Source organism: Chlamydomonas reinhardtii, chromosome 13, assembly GCF_000002595.2.
Source record: "Chlamydomonas reinhardtii strain CC-503 cw92 mt+ chromosome 13, whole genome shotgun sequence".
NCBI classification, from domain to species: Eukaryota; Viridiplantae; Chlorophyta; class Chlorophyceae; order Chlamydomonadales; family Chlamydomonadaceae; genus Chlamydomonas; species Chlamydomonas reinhardtii.
Genome location: NC_057016.1, coordinates 555422 through 574147, shown reverse-complemented (window position 1 = coordinate 574147; position 18726 = coordinate 555422). Strand labels below are relative to the sequence as shown.

General features: G+C 59.4%; 3 protein-coding genes across 4 annotated transcripts in view; 2 read left to right on the top strand and 1 right to left on the bottom strand.

The window, feature by feature from the left end:
* Positions 1-1085: 1085 nt before the first annotated feature.
* Positions 1086-7925, bottom strand: CHLRE_13g565400v5 (uncharacterized protein). 2 transcript variants are annotated; one of them, XM_043069263.1, is made up of 15 exons: positions 7513-7925; positions 7375-7431; positions 7149-7199; positions 6987-7043; positions 6702-6734; positions 6332-6364; positions 5956-5997; positions 5586-5618; positions 5210-5251; positions 4865-4918; positions 4401-4433; positions 4033-4065; positions 3672-3704; positions 3202-3252; positions 1086-2986 (listed from the first exon to the last, which is right to left on the bottom strand). In XM_043069263.1, exons 2-15 carry the CDS (start codon positions 7421-7423, stop codon positions 2862-2864), a joined length of 669 nt encoding a protein of 222 aa, XP_042917239.1. In that variant the 5' UTR covers positions 7424-7431; positions 7513-7925; the 3' UTR covers positions 1086-2861. The 2 variants fall into 2 exon arrangements, with proteins under 2 accessions (XP_042917239.1, XP_042917238.1); XM_043069264.1 differs by lacking the exons at positions 5210-5251; positions 5586-5618.
* Positions 7926-10695: 2770 nt separating this feature from the next.
* On the top strand, positions 10696-13540 carry CHLRE_13g565350v5 (uncharacterized protein). The gene is made up of 3 exons (XM_043069262.1): positions 10696-10873; positions 11268-11423; positions 12841-13540. Exons 1-3 carry the CDS (start codon positions 10804-10806, stop codon positions 12873-12875), a joined length of 261 nt encoding a protein of 86 aa, XP_042917237.1. The 5' UTR covers positions 10696-10803; the 3' UTR covers positions 12876-13540.
* A 2235-nt stretch (positions 13541-15775) lies between these two features.
* CHLRE_13g565321v5 (uncharacterized protein) overlaps positions 15776-18726 on the top strand; it is a 4636-nt gene continuing 1685 nt past the window's right edge. The window contains exons 1-6 of the mRNA XM_043069261.1: positions 15776-16010; positions 16138-16197; positions 16815-16883; positions 17219-17272; positions 17628-17770; positions 18340-18469. Of these exons, the coding sequence (XP_042917236.1) occupies positions 15975-16010; positions 16138-16197; positions 16815-16883; positions 17219-17272; positions 17628-17770; positions 18340-18469 (492 nt within the window). The 5' untranslated portion in view covers positions 15776-15974. The remainder of the gene's footprint in view (positions 16011-16137; positions 16198-16814; positions 16884-17218; positions 17273-17627; positions 17771-18339; positions 18470-18726) is intronic.

The window sequence follows — 18726 nt, the reverse complement described above, 5'->3', positions numbered from 1 at the left end:
GAGCCTCGACGAGCACGTTTTAGCCTGCTGTCAAGCGCTATTGCTCCAACAGATTGCATGTAACATATATATTAAGTGGCGGAGTCTGTATCCCGCTCTGCATTTTTCTCGGGGCGACGTCTCCTGGCCTCCTCGGCGTGCGGGTTTGGCTGGGGAAACGCACCCCCCGGACGGCACGCGGTGAAACCCCCTTGGTAGATTGTCCTTCAAGCATAAGCAAGCCATAGGCGCCGATATGACGACGAGATGAGTCCGTAGACGTGGCGGCTTCCTTGAAGGACAATCTACCAGGGGGTTTTGGTGCCATCCCGTGGGCACCTCCCTGGGGACACGCTTTTTCCTGGAGTGGGACCCGCTTGAGTGCAACCGGCTGGAGCAGCGGCATCTGAGCCTGGCTGTGCGGTGATGGCGCAGCGGTGGTTCCCTGTGTCGGACTTCCCGTACGCAGCAGCCCCGAAGCACTGGCGCGACAGTGCCGAGTTCCGCTGGGCGGACTAAGCTGTGGCGGGGCTGCTGGCCTGGATTAATGCACTTAGTAGTTGTGGTGAATGTGGGTGTGCTGACTGACGCAGGAAGCTGCATGTAGCGGGGCGGAAACTGTTTCGGGCTGGCTGATACTCAAGATTTGGAAGCAACACAGGACGATTTGGCAAGACTTAAACGCATGCATTTCACTCAAAACAGTGTGTTTTTTGGTATGGTCGTGAAAAAAATTTCGGGGGGGCTTCCGCCCCCCCGAACCCCCCCTACGACGGGGAGACGGGGCCTTCGGCCCCCGGGTACTGGAAGTAAAATGTCTTGAGCACGCAGGTACCCGTGGGGTACTATAACGCTAATACCTTGTATAAGCTTTTGGAAACACTGCCGCTCACATGCGTCAAGGACAAGCACTTACGTTAGCTAACGCATGGAAGTTGCCAGGACTCGCCGCGCCGCTCCCCTCAGGCTGGCACGCATGGTCTCAGGCGTGCGGCACGCATGTGCTTTACCTAACGCAAGCTGCCACCCGGCGCTGTATGCGTCCCGCCCAATCCTGTGCGCGTCCCGCACGGCACATAAAATGGGGTACGTGAGGCACCTGAAGCTCTCTTATTGTGTTACAGTTCCTGCATGCTCGTGCCCCGCGTGCTGGTGTCATGGTGTGCAAAAAAATCCACTCCCAATCACTATCCAGGCCCTGCCATCAATCCGGGTCAATCCAGAGGCGGCCTGCCGAACTAAGGCGCGCATTTTGGGTTTGCACCACGAATGCCTAACCAAAACGTGATGTAGTCGACGGCCGACAATGCAGCGCCCATCTCGCCAGGGTTGTCCCCCGCGATGGCGAGTATAATCCAGCCCCAGTTGGCCTTGGTCATTACCACCTCAGCACTTCACAGCGTCTTGCAGCACTCTACTGACAAGTGTTCCCGGTCACGGGAAAAGCGGCTGAGCCCCTCCACAGTCTGAGGCCGAACAACCTCATCGCCCGGACATAGCCGGGGTCCGTTTCCACAGGCGCATAGCCAAACCAGGTGCCTAGCAATCGCGATGCCACAACAGAGCCAACCGCAGCCAGACGCAGCACAGTTGTCAACAGCCACACTACTTGCCATGCCGCTACGCATGCCCTGCCAGCCCCACCGCGGACCGCTACCTTAGAGACACCTTCGTCGTTACCACCCCAATCTTAATTCTGCGCCTCGGGCTCGTTATCTCGCAACGAGTCGCCACAGTCGCCATACTAGTCGCTGCTCGCTCCGGCCGAGTCTTACCTGCCGCCTCTTTTTCTACAATAATGAATAGCAAAACTCTAATGGAGTTCCCAGCAGCCACGGCCGTTGCGCGTTTACCACTACCACTGCTAGGGCCTTGACCCACGCTTGGCAGGGCAGCCCCCATCTCGCCAGGTCCGTCACCAGCAGCGCACACGTGTGGTAACCCCCAGCCACCACCGCTGCCGTCCGCACGCCAGGACCCAGGTTCACGAGTGGCAACTCATTGCCTATCTCGCCTTCATCACCCCCACAAGCGCCCACGTCACCCATTGCCTCCCCAGCACTTGACACCACCGTCTCCAGCAGCACGCAGGTATGCTTGCAATCAGCGGTGATGGTGACCGCCACCGCACCGCCGGTCCCAAGGTCAACGAATGTGAGGTCGGTGCCATATCGCCGGGCTGCAAGCCCCGGGTCTTGGTATCACCCAGACTGTCCAGCACCATGCTCACCAGCAATCCCATCGTCACCGTACCAGCACAACAAGCAACCTAGCGAAAAGAACACACGAGGCCACAACGGCGCACACCAACAGGCGCGTCAAGTGGAAAAGCGCTAGCCCTGAGTGTGTATCGTCACAGACGCACCAGCACAGCCGTTGCCGCCGCTTGGCTGTGCTGCAGGGTGCACCTGGTTGCAGCGCCAGGGTGATGAAAGCCACGCTTTTGCCGCTGTTTCCCAGATTGAATTGGTGTTGCTGTCAAGCAAATCAATGCCAACCAGGTGTGCGGACTGGGAAGCTGCCACGAAGGACGCCGAAACCAGGGCAATAACGCCGGCGGCATAGACCCAGTTGGCGATGGCATTGCTCGGCTGCGCGCGCACATTCCACCCCCACGATGCAAGGGCACTCAACACCGCCAGTGTGCCCCCGTACACAGCCGCGACCAGAGGCCTGCCTCTGCTGCCCCGTTTCCACAGCCCAACGTGGAACATCGTCTGCCCAACTGTCCATGGCAGCATCGCCACCATCCCACTGATCCCGGCTGCCAGCGCCAGCCAGTCCACGACCTTGCAGCTGGCGCTGTGGGGGGCAACAGCCGTCAGGCTGAAGGCCAGCACGACAGCTATGAGGCCGAGTGGGATAGACGATGGCCACCACCGTCAGGACGTCTTCTGCTTGATGTCCGCCCAGTGCTGCTGAGCGCTGTTGACCCTCTCGGTGGCCTTGACCAGCATCGCGGCCATGACCTTGGGGCCCAGCTGGTCCTGGTCCTTCTGACCAAGGTCTGCACAAGGGAGGAGGCCATGTACCATCGTTGCACATGTCGAGAGTCAGGGAGCATAGCGCGACAACCAGCCATACTAGCGATACTGCGGCCCTGAGTGAAGGTCGCACGGCAGCGGTGTCAACTGTTCACGTTTGTCTCGTGCACGCGCTGATATGTACAACCGCGTAAACTACAGGCAACAGACGCAAGCAGCAGGCCTAGCTAGCACTTACCCGTCCGGATGGCCTCCTCCTCGAGCTTGGCCCTCCGCGCATCGGACTTGGCTGTATCACACGGCAGGAAGGGATAGGGAGCGTAACACACCAAGTCAGCTGAGCCAGCAGCATATGCACACAGACGATAGCAGTTGACCGCACACACAAAGCAGGTCGGCCCCAGCCCAGCCATCTACCGCGCAGTACAACATTGATGCTACGCTATCTCGGCCAGTTCAGTAAAGAGGAGAGGTGACGGCAAGCTTGTAAAGCACTCCTAAGCACACATACATGCACACGCACAAGCAAGCGCACGGGAACGTACACAGGGAATGACAGAAGGTAGCTGGGGCCTGCGCCCATGCCATACTACATCCATACATGCTCGCGCGGCATCATGACAGGCAGGTAGGGCTTCGATCGCATGTAGAAGGTAGCAGCTAAACTACAGCCAACAGACGCACGCAGCATGCCTAGATAGCACTTACCCTTGTCCTCGGCGGCCGCCTTCTCGATCTTGGCTGTGTCATACACCAGGCAGGGGTGGGGAGCGTAACACACCAAGTCAGCTAAGTCAGAGAGCCAGTAGCTGCACACAGACGACAGCAGTGAACCGCACGCACAACGCAGGTCGGCGCCAGACCCAGCCGCCGGCCTGTATGTGCCATATATGTCAGCTGCCCAGCACGCACGCAAGCGCACACGAACGAAGCTGGGGCCTGCGCCCATGCATGCTACATCCATGCTCGCGCGGCATCATGACAGGCGGGTAGGGCTTCAATCGCATGTAGAAGGTAGCAGCTAAACTACAGCCAACAGACGCAAGCAGAAGGCCTAGCTAGCACTTACCCTTGTCCTCGGCGGCCGCCTTCTCGATATTGGCTGTGTCACACACCAGGCAGGGGTGGGGAGCGTAACACACCAAGTCAGCTAAGTCAGCGAGCCAGTAGCTGCACACAGACGACAGCAGTGAACCGCACGCACAACGCAGGTCGGCGCCAGACCCAGCCGCCGGCCTGTATGTGCCATATATGTCAGCTGCCCAGCACGCACGCAAGCGCACACGAACGAAGCTGAGGCCTGCGCCCATGCATGCTACATCCATGCTTGCGCTGCTGCACGAATGGCATGTAGATAGGTAGGCTGCGATCGCATGTGGAAGGTAGCAGCTAAACTACAGCCAACAGACGCAAGCAGCATGCCTAACTAGCACTTACCCTTGTCCTCGGCGGCCGCCTTCTCGATCTTGGCTGTGTCACACACCAGGCAGGGGTGGGGAGCGTAACACACACCAAGTCAGCTAAGTCAGCGAGCCAGTAGCTGCACACAGACGACAGCAGTGAACCGCACGCACAACGCAGGTCGGCGCCAGACCCAGCCGCCGGCCTGTGCAGCACTATGTTCACGCCATGGCATGTCACCTGGCAAGCAACGTCTTACAAAAAAGAAATGCAATTTGTAAAGCAACCCCAACTACACACTGTATGCCTGGATCACATACACGGAACGTGGAGTGCGTGGGGTGGAAGGGGAGCACCAACGCTTGCCACCCCACGGCTTTAGCGCATCGCACATACGCACGCACATGAACTCATGCCCTCGTGCACGCGCTGACATGTACAACCGTGCAAACTACAGGCAACAGCAACAGACGCAAGCAGCAGGCCTAGCCCGCACTTACCCATGTCTGCGGCGGCCTCCTCCTTGATCTTGGCCATCCGCGCCTCGGACTTGGCTGTATCACACAGCACGTAGGATAGTGAAGCGTAGCACACCAAGTCAGTGAGCCAACGACTGCACATATACAGACAGCGGTGGGATGCACAATGCCGCAGACCCAGCCGCCGGCCTGTATGTGTCAGCTGGCCAGCACGCGCAACGACGGCAGCTGGGGCCTGCGCCCACGCCTGCTACCGCCGCGCGGCTTCATGACAGGCGGGTAGATAGGTAGGCTGCGATCGCATGTAGACGGTAGCAGCTAAACTACAGCCAACAGACGCAAGCAGCATGCCCAGCTAGCACTTACCTTTTTCCTCCTCGAACCTGGCCTTCCGTGCCTCGGACGAGGCTGTATTACACAGAGGTTGAGGTTGAGACGCGGGGTTGGGAACACACCAAAGTCAGCGGGCCAGTAGCTGCACACAGACGACAGCAGTGAACCGCACGCACAACGCAGGTCGGCGCCAGACCCAGCCGCCGGCCTGTATGTGCCATATATGTCAGCTGCCCAGCACGCACGCAAGCGCACAAGAACGAAGCTGGGGCCTGTGCCCATGCATGCTACATCCATGCTTGCGCTGCTTCACGACAGGCGGGTAGATAGGTAGGCTGCGATCGCATGTGGAAGGTAGCAGCTAAACTACAGCCAACAGACGCACGCAGCATGCCTAGATAGCACTTACCCTTGTCCTCGGCGAACGCCTTCTCCATCTTGGCTGTGTCACACACCAGGCAGGGGTGGGGAGCGTAACACACACCAAGTCAGCTAAGTCAGCGAGCCAGTAGCTGCACACAGACGACAGCAGTGAACCGCACGCACAACGCAGGTCGGCGCCAGACCCAGCCGCCGGCCTGTATGTGCCATATATGTCAGCTGCCCAGCACGCACGCAAGCGCACAAGAACGAAGCTGGGGCCTGTGCCCATGCATGCTACATCCATGCTTGCGCTGCTTCACGACAGGCGGGTAGATAGGTAGGCTGCGATCGCATGTAGAAGGTAGCAGCTAAATTACAGCCAACAGACGCAAGCAGCATGCCCAGCTAGCACTTACCTTTTTCCTCCTCGAACCTGGCCTTCCGTGCCTCGGACGAGGCTGTATTACACAGAGGTTGAGGTTGAGACGCGGGGTTGGGAACACACCAAAGTCAGCGGGCCAGTAGCTGCACACAGACGACAGCAGTGAACCGCACGCACAACGCAGGTCGGCGCCAGACCCAGCCGCCGGCCTGTATGTGCCATATATGTCAGCTGCCCAGCACGCACGCAAGCGCACAAGAACGAAGCTGGGGCCTGTGCCCATGCATGCTACATCCATGCTTGCGCTGCTTCACGACAGGCGGGTAGATAGGTAGGCTGCGATCGCATGTGGAAGGTAGCAGCTAAACTACAGCCAACAGACGCACGCAGCATGCCTAGATAGCACTTACCCTTGTCCTCGGCGGCCGCCTTCTCGATCTTGGCTGTGTCATACACCAGGCAGGGGTGGGGAGCGTAACACACACCAAGTCAGCTAAGTCAGCGAGCCAGTAGCTGCACACAGACGACAGCAGTGAACCGCACGCACAACGCAGGTCGGCGCCAGACCCAGCCGCCGGCCTGTATGTGCCATATATGTCAGCTGCCCAGCACGCACGCAAGCGCACAAGAACGAAGCTGGGGCCTGTGCCCATGCATGCTACATCCATGCTTGCGCTGCTTCACGACAGGCGGGTAGATAGGTAGGCTGCGATCGCATGTGGAAGGTAGCAGCTAAACTACAGCCAACAGACGCACGCAGCATGCCTAGATAGCACTTACCCTTGTCCTCGGCGGCCGCCTTCTCGATATTGGCTGTGTCATACACCAGGCAGGGGTGGGGAGCGTAACACACACCAAGTCAGCTAAGTCAGCGGGCCAGTAGCTGCACACAGACGACAGCAGTGAACCGCACGCACAACGCAGGTCGGCAGTTCGCCTCATTAATGCCCCGCCTCCTAGCTGCTGTATTGACACTGTACGTGCATAACTCCAATGCACCTAACTTATCAACACATGGAAGGTAGCATAAGCGCGGAAGGCCGGTCAATGTTCCCGCCCTCGCACCTTTCTGCACCCTAATCGCTGCCTCTTGCAGCGCCAATTTGCGCAGTGCAGATTTCACTGTAGGTTTGCCAGTTGGATGCTGTGGTCAGGAGGCCGCACGGCACCAAAAGCCCGCAGCACACAAAATGAGCACGCAATTCACGCGAAACCACGCATACTTGCCAGTCTCCTCGTCCAGCGGCTGGTCCATATCCAACCCCCCTACCAGCGTTGCTGCAAGTGCGGACAGGTGCACCGCCAGCAGGTTGGGAAGCTGCACGTCAGTATGGGTGAAAGGCGCTTGCAAACTGCGTGGCATTATATTGGGGGGCCACGCTAATCCAGGCAGCGCTTTCTTCCATAGCTACACCATAGCCCCATGCGCAACACATTCTCGCGCTATCCTCACTCCGGGAGCGCTCCTCCTTCTCCAGCTCTGCCGCTTCCGCATCCGTCATGACGCTGCCTGCGAAGTTGACAAACGGCAGTAAAGCAGGCTCGAGTTTGGCCGCTGACTGGGTCGGATGAAGCGCTCTCACGGACTCACAGACGAGGCTAGCAGCGGACGCCGGCTGGACGCAGGCTAGCAGCGGACGCCGGCTTTGCAGCTTCGATATTGAAATGTATTCCCTTGACTGGTTGAAAAAACCGCTGTTGCGAACACGGCTCGGCGACGCCACCAGATGAAGAAGCCCTTAGGTGGGGGCAAGTAAGTGGGCTGTATCAGAATACACTATTGGAGATGTAACGTTGTAAGTTTTGATAAGCTCAGCGTCCGGGCCATTCCGTCTGTTTCCCATGCAAAGAAATCCACCGAGCACCTCTGTTCAGTCTCCAAATAATTTATGTAACAGTTGTATCCATCATAATATTGCCCTGAGTAAGTTTGAGTGCCTATCGCTACGTCGTCGCACAGCAAGTAGTCTCAGTCGCGAAAGTTGTGGGTTGTAAGAGATTTCGGTCGCGACTTATACTCAATCAGTCAATTTAATAATCGGTAACCACAGCGATGGCCGCGGGGGCGATACCGGCACATCGGGGCGACACGGGGCAAAGCAGGGACCCGGGGCGGGCGAAGGGCGTTGCGGGGGCGGGACGGGGAGGGCGGGGAAGGGCGTTGCGGGGCAGGGCGGGGGAGGGCGAGAGCAAGGTGCAAGAAGGTTAGGGAACGGGCAAAAGAGGACGGAGAACACGGAGCGCGGGCCCCAGTGGAATGGGTCCCCACGACCAAATCGTGGTGGGACGCCACCCATCCCATCCTCGCGGTGGTGGATGGTGAACTGCTGTGCGCACTGCCGCAAGCTGTGGAGCTGGGCCCCTGGTGTAGACTTGAGAGGGAACAACCCTCACTAGAAGCGCAGGAGCGCTTGGTTGAGCCAGGGGGGGGGGTAAGAATGCCGCAGACATACCCCACCCTTCAAATTGAAAGAGCTTGACGAGAGCGTTCAGAATCCGCTTTCAGAATTTTGATCAGGGTAGTAATTGCGGAGATATGGGCCCCCAAAGTTCAGGGTCGGTCGTCGGTCCCCGGGGTCCCCAAGGTTTCGTCACGGTGTGCCGGAAACTTTCGTCTGGGCCTCATAAGACAGCCGGGCAAGCCCAGACCGTTGCCCAAAGCATGTATTGGATGCTTTTAACGGCTGGGAAACGTCAGGAACCTTCCAGAAGACGAAGGGGCTACCGCCCGTCAACACATGTTGGGTTGGGATGTTGGGGTGCGACATGTCTCGCCTGACCAGAACGTGCCACAAGTCGCGGACCGGTGCTTGCGCGCCGGAGGAAAGCGCATGTGTATGTCCCATGCTTAGGTAAGTCTCGCAAGCGTGCTTTACACGGGTGCAACTGAACGGCCGCAAGATGTTCACAACATGTTGACAACATGGCTGTGATCAAGATGCGCCCGACGAACTTTCCGTGTTTACATGCTAATAGAGCTTGCTGAAAGCAGTCGTTTGGCACCATCCTGGAAGAAAACAGAGGGGGTTTAGGGGGTGTACGGCACGGTACGGCACGGTCGGTCGTCGGTCAGGGGGGTCGGGAGGTTTTGCGGGGTGGGGTCTGGAACTATTGTTCGTACCCCCCCCCCCTGGTTGAGCCGCCAATAATTTGGCGTACGAGAGGGCCCAGCGGTCATCGTTTGAGGAAGTAGGCAGGCACGGGCACTGGGGTGAGAGGGACTGTCTGCCAGACAGTGTCTGGGCGTTGGGTGCTGGAACACCTCGGGCCTCTCAGCCTGGACCGGTGTAGTGGGCAAGTCGCGTTTGTGGCTGCCCGTAGACATAGTCTACCCTGGCGTCGAGTGCTGGTTACGTTGGGGCTGCGAGGGTCACAGGACTCAGCCCCACAGCAAGGGTTCGGGGGAGGGGAAGGGCTGATCAGGCAGCGCAGTCTTTTGCTTCCTTAGTCGTTTTCCCTTGTGCTCTCTAACACACAGGGCACCCTTCCTCCCTTTGAAACCGCCCCGGAGGGACACGGCAAATGCACCCTGCCGCAAGCGCCGAGACAAGACGCAGCCGCACCAAACGCATGACCTCTGGAGGTTGGCAAGAGGGAGGGAGGGCGAGTGGGAGCGCGGAACAGCGGGCCGTTGGGCGCGCTGTGCCGGTGCCGCTCGAAACTACGTCTAGGATAGCGCTATGAGAAGACGCAGTAACAGCGACACAATTGCGCCCTGACAACTTGCGACTTGCGACTTGATGTCGCCGGGCGGGGTTTAGTGCCCTGGCTTCGGCGTCACTCGCGGCAGCTTGGTCTCCATCGCGGCAGCTTGCCAGTTCGCAGACCTGGTTGGCATTGCTTTGCTTGACAGCAATACCAATGCAATCCGGGAAGCGGCGGCAAAAGCGTGGCTTTCATCACCCTGGCGCTGCAACCAGGTGCACCCTGCAGCACAGCCAAGCGGCGGCAACGGCTGTGCTGGTGCGTCTGTGACGATACACACTCAGGGCTAGCGCTTTTCCGCTTTAAGTGCTGTTGGTGTGCGCCGTTGTGGCCTCGTGTGTTGTTTTCGCTGGGTTGCTTGTCGTGCTGGTACGGTGACGATGGGATTGCTGGTGAGCATGGTGCTGGACAGTCTGGGTGATACCAAGACCCGGGGCTTGCAGCCCAGGGATATGGGCAACGACCTCACATTCGTTATTGAAAATGCTTGAAAAAACGCAACACGCACAAGCGAACATGACGTTGTAGAGCCGAGGCCAGTGAGCTAGCACAAGCAAAAAGAAAAGCGTGAGCATGAGCAGCGACCGCAACTGCTACGTTACCTTTGACGAGATAACCGCGCGCCAAGCTGCGCCACTCCGGCGTCCTAATGCTTGTGACTCGCAGCTGGTGTATACGGCTGTCAGAGGCTGGGCTGGCGCAGACTGGCCGCAGACTACCAAGCGAAGGCTGCGATGCGTTGTGATAACGCGAACCCCAAGAGACCCACCTGGAACACAGCCAGGCGTTGACCTTGGGACCGGCGGTGCGGTGGCGGTCACCATCACCGCTGATTGCAAGCATACCTGCGTGCTGCTGGACACGGTGGTGTCAAATGCTGGGGAGGCAATGGGTGACGTGGGTGCTCGTGGGGGTTAGCGTGCCCCGGCCCCCGCAGGGGGCGCGGCGCACCTATACGTTTCAGAAAGCGGCAGTTGACGAAAACTTGGGCAACACGTGCTCCCCGCTCCCGCCGAGTGCACACAGCCATTATACATGCCACCCATTACACGAAAGTACTGTACACAAGGTAGAAGAGGCCCCAGCGACAAAGTTCCGATACCCGACTCGAGTCAGGGAACCTCGATCGCGAAAGTAACTGAGGCTAAACCATATTTCGCGCACTCTAACGCATAGAATGGTATCCGATGCCTCAAGAAAGACGATTCTTTGGCCGATTTCATCGCACCGGCTTGCGCTGGTCCAAGGTAACTATCAGATACGTAGATTGCTTCAATCTCAGCACTTATGTACCTGTCAGGAGGCCCGTAGGCGTGTAAGCTGCGAGCGCGAGCGCCCGTCCTTATTAGTGCCGTGCTGGCTGCCCCTCAACGTGAGACCTATGAAGTTGAGACTCTGTTATTATTATATTTGCAAAACGTGTAAGGCTGAACGGTTTCGCCGCAAGGGCGAACTTGAACTTACTTCGCGACGTCCAACCGTCCGACGTCCAATGCACAGCCCGTTCCTCCGAGCTGCTGGGGGAAGTCCGCGCGCGCCCTCGCAATTTCACAGGGCGTTGGCCCAGCTATTGATAGAGTATTTAGAAGCTGCGCGGGCGAAAACGAGTGATTTGGCGTCCCTTGGATCCCATTTCCCCAGACTCCAATTCCCCGATTGGCCGCGACCCCGACCCCGACCCCGACCCCGACCCCGACCCCGACCCCGACCCCGACCCCGACCCCGACCCCGACCCCGACCCCGACCCCGACCCCGACCCCGACCCCGACCCCGACCCCGATCCCGACCCCGACCGAGGTCCCCGACCCCAACCCCGACCCCGACCCCAACCCCGACCCTGACCCCAACCCCGACCCGGTCACCGGTCCGGGAGGTTGTGCGCACGCCAGTATCCGCAGTACCTTTGGTCCAACGTTTGTTACGACTCTGGCACTCAGATCATCAGGGGAGGCCCCTGCAGATCATACTCAGACTTCAGTCGCCACTTCTACACCAGCCTCCTCTCGTGCTCGGCATTTTAACACTGTACATTGCGTCCCCTGTCACTTGACTCCCTTAGGGGCACGCTCCATGGATCGCATGGCGGTCCGCTAGTGATGAAGGCAATGAACTTCGTTCATTTGTGTGTGCCGCTCTCAGGAGGCGCGGCGCACCCATACGTTTCAGAAAGGGGGGGTCGACGCCAAGTTGATCCACACACGTTCCCGGCCCCCGCCGACTAGACGCAGCCAGTATTCAAGCCATCAGTTATACAAAGTCACTGTACACAAGAAGGAAGTGGCCCCGGCGACGTAGATCCGTCACCCGACTCGCTCGAGTCAGGGAACCGCGATCGCGAAGGTAACTGTGATAGCAACAGGTTGAACACACTCAAACATATGCCATGAAGTCCTCAGCTGTAAGAAAGACATGTTAGATGCCGATCTTATCGCAGACGCTCCCGCTGGTCGAATTAGATTTGTTAACATATAAATGGCTCCAATATGGGCACATATGTACCCGTCAGAAGCCTCGCGGACGAGCGCGAGCATTTGCCCTTAATACAGCCGCGCTGTCAGCCCCAATAAGTTGGAGCTGTACATCTTAGGAATTGGTATCTATTTATCAAGCCAGCCTGGAGTAGGAAGACGGTTTCGCCGCAAGTTCTTGCCAGTACCTGCAGACTGAGGTGCATGCGATATGAAATATAGCAGCGATGCTGAGACTCTGTTATCATTACATTTGCAAAACGTTTAGGGCTGAACGGCTTTACCAGGCGACGTCCAACCGTCCGACGTCCAACGCACAGCCCCGACCCCCCCCCCCCCCCCCACGGTTGTGCATGCCATGCATCCTCAATAAATACCTTTGGCCCAACGTATGTTACGACTCTGGCACTCCATATTATCATACTCAGACTTCAGTCGCCATTCCTATACCAGCCTCCTTTCACCTCAGCTCTACGCCACGCCCTGACGAAGGGTGTGTCATGGGACAGGGTTCAGGCAGGTTGGCGAGGTCCCATAGGGTGCAGCTGACACCCGTACCCCAAGCAGACAGCAAACAGTTTGCGGTGGCAGAGCAGGAGTGCATGGCTGGTCGAACGCCGGAGTGCATGGCTGGTCGAACCCCGGAGTGACGAAGGGTCACTACTTGCACACGCCTGCTCTCATGCCCAGCACTATAACACCGTCCGTTGCGTCAGGTTGCGTCCCCTGTCACTTGACTTCCTCAGGGGCACGCCCCATGGATCGCATGGCGGTCCGCTAGTGGTGTATGGGCAGCGGGATGCAAGACGGGGGGCGGGAGGCCAAATGTCGCGCCCGTACGTGTGTACACAGACATTCTACGTGCCGATGTCTTTTGGCTGTGGGGTTTTGTGTCTCTGTTACCTACACAAGCACACAAGGCAAATGCGTTTACGCAGCCCTGCTCAACGTACTGTGTGGCTTAACTCCAGACTCCGGCCGGAGATGTCGCTATTCCCGTCGTAGGAGTTGATCAGACTCACAAATATTACAACGAGACTAGGCTTGGTCTGTATTACAGGGCGCACGTTCGGGACGAGAGCCAAAAGATGACCCGGTGGCTCTCTCCCGCGCACTTGGCCTCGAGACGTCGCTGCCTCCATGCAGTACGACGCTCTTATCTGTAACAAGAGGATTGAACCTAGGTTGACAAGGAAGCGAACGTCCTCGTGAGACCACCAGCGCATCCATAGATGTGATAGGCTCACTGCAGGCGCGGGGTGGGTTTACTGCCTTTGGCCCAGTTGCGTTGTTGCCTCGCTCTCACGGGCCATCCACCTCAGGGCAAGGAGGGTGTAAACCTCTTGTGCACTAGTTCGGACCCATGCACCCACCCAGGATCGAACCTGGGACCTCAACAGTCAGGGTGACTCCTGGCATTTTGCACCAATGTAACAAGAGGATTGTCACCTAGGTTGACAAGGGAGCGAGTCTCCCGGTACATTATCCAAACAGATCTTTCTATAGTCCGCGCATATAAGCGCGACTCCAAACTCAGCCCCTGCGCCCCTGTGCCGACTGATCGTGGCCTGCATCGACGTTTGTTGTAGTCGATATCAGGGGGGGGGCTCTCCAGCGAGGACCGTAGAGGGGGTTCGCCGAGCTGGGTCGCCGAGCCTGCTAAAAGTTCACAGCACATCGCAACTGTGCATGACTTTGCTCACCGATTATATCAACGGATACAGCTGCTCGCACATATCGTGTAAGCGTTCATCCCAGCCGATCGGAACGATCGCGCTCTGAAATTCTTGCAAGTGCGTGCTCTGGCAGGCCAGAGTGTGTCGCTAATACATCGCTCTGTAAGTTATAGCTGCGCGCATTCTCGAGGAAGCCAAGAAAGCGCAGTTACCGGCTTCGTTCATACGCTGCACTCGCTCTCGCGGCCTGGAAAGATTATCACGTATACAGGAAGCTGCGAATGGTCGATCGTGCTAGTTGGTTTGAGCTGAATCGCGCTGTAGCGCAAACGCACCGGGTGCGTCACACTTTCCATGGCATATGTAGATAGCTGTAGATACTCGTTCTACTCCGCTTGGTTGCGTTAGGGCGCCTCGGCGCCCTGACCCTCCTTGTCGGTAGTAGTTCCTGGCCGGCCTTCGTGGCCGCGCCAATCCCCTGTGGCGCCTCCATGGCGTCCCTGGCGTTGCTTAGGTCAGCTGTAGTGCGTCAGTACTGCTCTGGCTGCGGCGCGCCACTCAGTCGGCGACATCATCGTCGCCGTCCTGCCGAGCGGACCCCGCTCTGGCAATCTTTGCCGAACATCATGACTTCACACCGTGGAGCCTTCGCGACCTAGCGTGGGTGGCGCGCCTGCTCGCCGTTCGACCTCGTCCTCATGGCTTCGCGATGCTTCTGGCGGGGCGCTCGCTGCTGCCGGGCTCGCAGTGGCGTGTCGCTGAGCGGCTCTTTCGGTAACGGCGGGCCGATTGGAGCTGCTGGCGACTCTTGCTGTGGGCTGCTGCCGCGGCCTGACGTGGCGCCGGGCTCGCTGCGCGTGAACAGGGGCACGCTGCGGCGGGAGCCAGGACCGGCGTCTTCCGGGCGGCGGCGGCTGGAGCTGTGGGCGTATCTACACACCTCGTGGTGTGGCCAGTGGAGAGACCTGCTTGGCGAATGCAGTCTGGCGAAGGCAGTCCAGCGAAGGCTGGCTGGCGCAGGCCGACTAAGCGAAGGCTGGCTGGCGCTGTCTGCTGTGCTAGGGTGTTGCGCGGCTGTGTGGAGTTGGTTGGGCGGTGGGCGTGCCTGCACCGCCTGCGCTAGGGTGCGGGCGCTGTGGCTTGTGCTGTCTGGTGGGTCGGACCGGCTGATCCTTGTGGTTCAGCGAACTTGCACGGCCCTAGGCCGTCGACAGGATGCAGCTTCGGGCTGCACCCAACAGTGTGAGGGCCCTGCCCTGTTGGTGCTGGTGTTTTGGGGTAGGAGTTGCACTTTGCAAAGTGGCAGTCAGTCTGACGCCGACCCGCGGCTTAGGTGAGCAGCGCTAGCGTTTGCGGTGAGCCTTGCTCGGGGTTCCTCCCCTCCTTTAGTGAGGCGAGGAGCATGGGGGTCATTCGAGGTTCTATCCTCGAGTGTGCGTACGTGTCTCGTGCGTTTATGAAGCCCTGGCTTGCCCGCGGCTGTCATCCCACATGTAACCTCTATTCGCTAATCTAGAAGCCGGTCTGCGAGCCAGTTGGCGCTGATGCGCCGGGGCAGGAGGAGGCCCCTGATTAGGGAATGCGCGTCACCCAGCGCCGATCTGCGAGCCCGTGTTTCGAGGCGTTACCGTGGCCCAGTATGGCCGATGGTTGCAGACAACCCCCCTCCCCCAAATTCGCTAATCATGCAGAACGTGAATCTTATTGTCTTGTCTGCGCACTAATGAAAAGAGGGAAATGCAAAGACCGGACCCAATGGTCGGTGTGACACGGCACGCACGCTCACACGCCAGGACACGACACAAAGTCACACCAGGGGCGAAGCGGTGTGTGTGTGACTGTTTGACTGTCGACCGCGGCGACTGGGAACCAGCTCTGTAGGACATCGTAGTGCGCGATAGCTGTAAGGTTAGTGTACGTACACTGCGGGGTGGCGTTGCCGAGCACTTGCATGCCATGGCTCACACATTCCCGCGTGTCGTTGGATACGCTGAAGATGTATGCAATGTATGCAATGTGTTCACGTTTGGCCGGTGCCCGAACGCTGCTATTTCCCTACCGGGGACTGTATAACCGGTGCTCGACGGTTTAACCGGTTCTCTCATTCTACGTTTATCCACGCAGTTCGAAGAATAACATTAGTCAGTTACGCAAACTACGAAGCTGACTTTGTAGCCCTTAAATTGCGGAGGTCGCCGGCGCCCATGCAGCGCTTGCCGAGCGCTTGCAGGTCGTCGCTAGCGGTGTCGCGTACCCGATGACGTGGCCTATGTGATACGTTCTATCCGATGCAGTGCTGCCCACGCCCGGGGCTGATGTGCACTCCCGCCCGCACCCCCCCTGTGTGTTTGGCCGCACCGCGCGCAGGTCAAGGCGATTGAGAAGACCACCAACCATGACGTGAAGGCCGTGGAGTACGTGCTCAAGGTGTGAGGGAAGGGTGGGGGGAGGGGCTGGCGCAGGGGTGTGGGGGATGGAGTGGGGGGAGTTGGGGGGTTAGCCGTCCATGGAAGACTGACGTTGTGTTGTGGGACCTTGCAGTGCTCGTATCTTCCATCTACACTGTAGAAATCTGCCCAAAATCCGCCGAAGGCGGAGAAAATTTTTTGGGTTTGGGTGCCACGCATCTACGCAGTGTAGACGGTTTTGGCCGGTTTTGACGCAAAAATGGGGGAAGCGTAGACGTTTTGGGGGGCTTGGGGGCTTAAGTGCAGATGCCTCGGTCAGGGTCATCTACGCATGTGTAGATGCCGGGTGCCTGAGGGCATCTACAAGATACGAGCACTGGGACCTTGTATACCAGGAACACCATGGGGCGGGGTTGGCCGGGAAATGGATACAGGGGGCAGGGGTGGCGGGCAGATGAGTTGGACACTTGGGTGCGTAGGCGCGGTCAGCTGGCCGCACGCGCGGGGAGTCTGGGGGGAGGCAAGAAGCGGCCAACCCGCCACACCACCGATGATAGCCCTGCAACTGCCTGCGTCGCGCGTGCCTGAAACCCCATCCAACGCCTCCGTCCCCCGACACGCGACACGCGACTGCAGGAGCAATTCCGCGCCCACCCCGAGCTGGCGGCGGTGCTGGAGTTCACTCACTTCGCCTGCACCAGCGAGGTGGGGCCGCGGCAGGGGAAGGGGGTGTGAGGGGGAGGGGTGAGGGGGAGGGGCGTGAGGGGGAGGGGCGTGACGTGGAGAGGCGTTGTAGTGAGAGGGGCAAGCAGACACAGAGCTAGGGCACGTGTTAGAAAGCAAAAGGGAAGGGCCACACAAAGGACTGCGGATGAATCGCTGCGCGGCGCTGGGATGACGTATCCGCGCCTCGTACGCATCATGACTCACCCCCACTGCCTACCTGCTACCCGCGTCCACTGCTGCCACCCCCCTTGTTCTCCCCCCCCACACACACACGCACACACCACCACCACCACCACCACCACCGCCACACACAGGACATCAACAACCTGAGCCACGCGCTGATGCTCAAGGAGGCGGTGCAGGGCCACGTGAGTCGTGCTACAGCCCCAGCGGGGGGCGGAAGGATGTGGGCATGGGGGGAAGGAGAGGTGTGGGGGAGTGTGTGCGTGTGTGTGTCTTGGGGCGTGTGACGACGCCAGGGTGATACGGCGTGCGGTGTCACGGCGGGGCGGCTTCGGCAATCTGGGTGGGGCTCAGGAGCTTGCTTTGCTTCTGCTTTGGAATGGGGCAATCTCTCTCACTCGCCCAGTCTCCCGCCTGTCACTTCCTCCCCCTCTGACCTTGCCAGCCCCCCTCCCCGCCCCCCCCCCCAGTTTAGCTTGGTTTGGTTTGGTTTGGGCTGGTATTTACAACCCCCCCCTACCTGCCTGCCCCCCCCCCCAGGTGCTGCCCACCATGGACAAGCTGATCTCGGAGCTGGGCCGCCTCTCCCGCGACTTTGCGGACGTGCCCATGCTGTCGCGCACACACGGCCAGACCGCCTCGCCTACCACCATGGGCAAAGAGATGGCGGTGTTCGCCTACCGGTAAGAGAGGGAGCGGATGGGGGGAAGGGGTGTTGTAAACAATCCCTTTGGAAACCAGGGGCACAGGCGGGCAGGGGCAGGGGCAGGAGAGGGGACTGGGACAGGGATAGGGATTGGGACAGCGATTGGGACAGGGATTGGGACAGGGATTGGGGCAGGGACAGGGACAGGGACAGGGACAGGGACAGGGACAGGGACAGGGACAGGGACAGGGACAGGGACAGGGACAGGGACAGGGACAGGGACAGGGACAGGGACAGGGACAGGGACAGGGACAGGGACAGGGACAGGGACAGGGACAGGGACAGGGACAGGGACAGGGACAGGGACAGGGACAGGGACAGGGACAGGGACAGGGACAGGGACAGGGACAAGAGCGTGCGGACATGGGAGTTGGATGGGGCTGGACAATAGGATAGAGTGTGGCAAGGAGGGGAGTGGCGATGTGAGGCGCTGTGCGGTCGATTGGAGGCCCTACAAAAGCATCAGTCACGCCTGGAACCCCGCCCCTCCCCTACATCCTGCCCCTAAAGCTCTCCCCCTCCCCCTCTGCCCCCTTCCCCCCACAGCCTGAAGCGCCAGCGCGATCAGCTGGCGGCGGTGCCGTACCTGGGCAAGATGGCGGGCGCCGTGGGCAACTACAACGCCCACATGAGCGCCTACCCCGAGGTGGACTGGCAGGCGGTGGCGGAGGAGTTTGTAGGTAACTTCAGGTAACATCCGTAAACCGTCGCTTTGCTGCATCGCATACACTGTCTTTGCGCAACGTTTTCCTTGTGCTCTTTAACACATTCATACACACACGCACGCAGGGTGCGCGACATGAACGCGCGGTGCTACACGGGGCACACACCTGGCCCTGTACGTGCCGCTAGGAGTGGTGAGCGCGCGATCGAGGCTGAGGGGCGGGGGTGTGGGGCGGGTGGGGGCGGGGGCTGTCGTGTTGTTGTGTACTT

Bases quoted from the DNA above. Each gene is read 5' to 3' on its own strand.
- CHLRE_13g565350v5 (XM_043069262.1), top strand. From the start codon at position 10,804: ATGGTATCCGATGCCTCAAGAAAGACGATTCTTTGGCCGATTTCATCG. The intron at 10,874-11,267 runs GTAACTATCAGA...CCATTTCCCCAG, and splicing joins CCGGCTTGCGCTGGTCCAAG to ACTCCAATTCCCCGATTGGC. The intron at 11,424-12,840 runs GTCCCCGACCCC...TGACTTCCTCAG, and splicing joins CGATCCCGACCCCGACCGAG to GGGCACGCCCCATGGATCGC.
- CHLRE_13g565400v5 (XM_043069263.1), bottom strand. From the start codon at position 7,423: ATGACGGATGCGGAAGCGGCAGAGCTGGAGAAGGAGGAGCGCTCCCGG. The intron at 5,998-6,331 runs GTAAGTGCTATC...TGTGTAATACAG, and splicing joins GGCGGCCGCCGAGGACAAGG to CCTCGTCCGAGGCACGGAAG. The intron at 4,066-4,400 runs GTAAGTGCTAGT...TGTGTGACACAG, and splicing joins GGCGGCCGCCGAGGACAAGG to CCAATATCGAGAAGGCGGCC.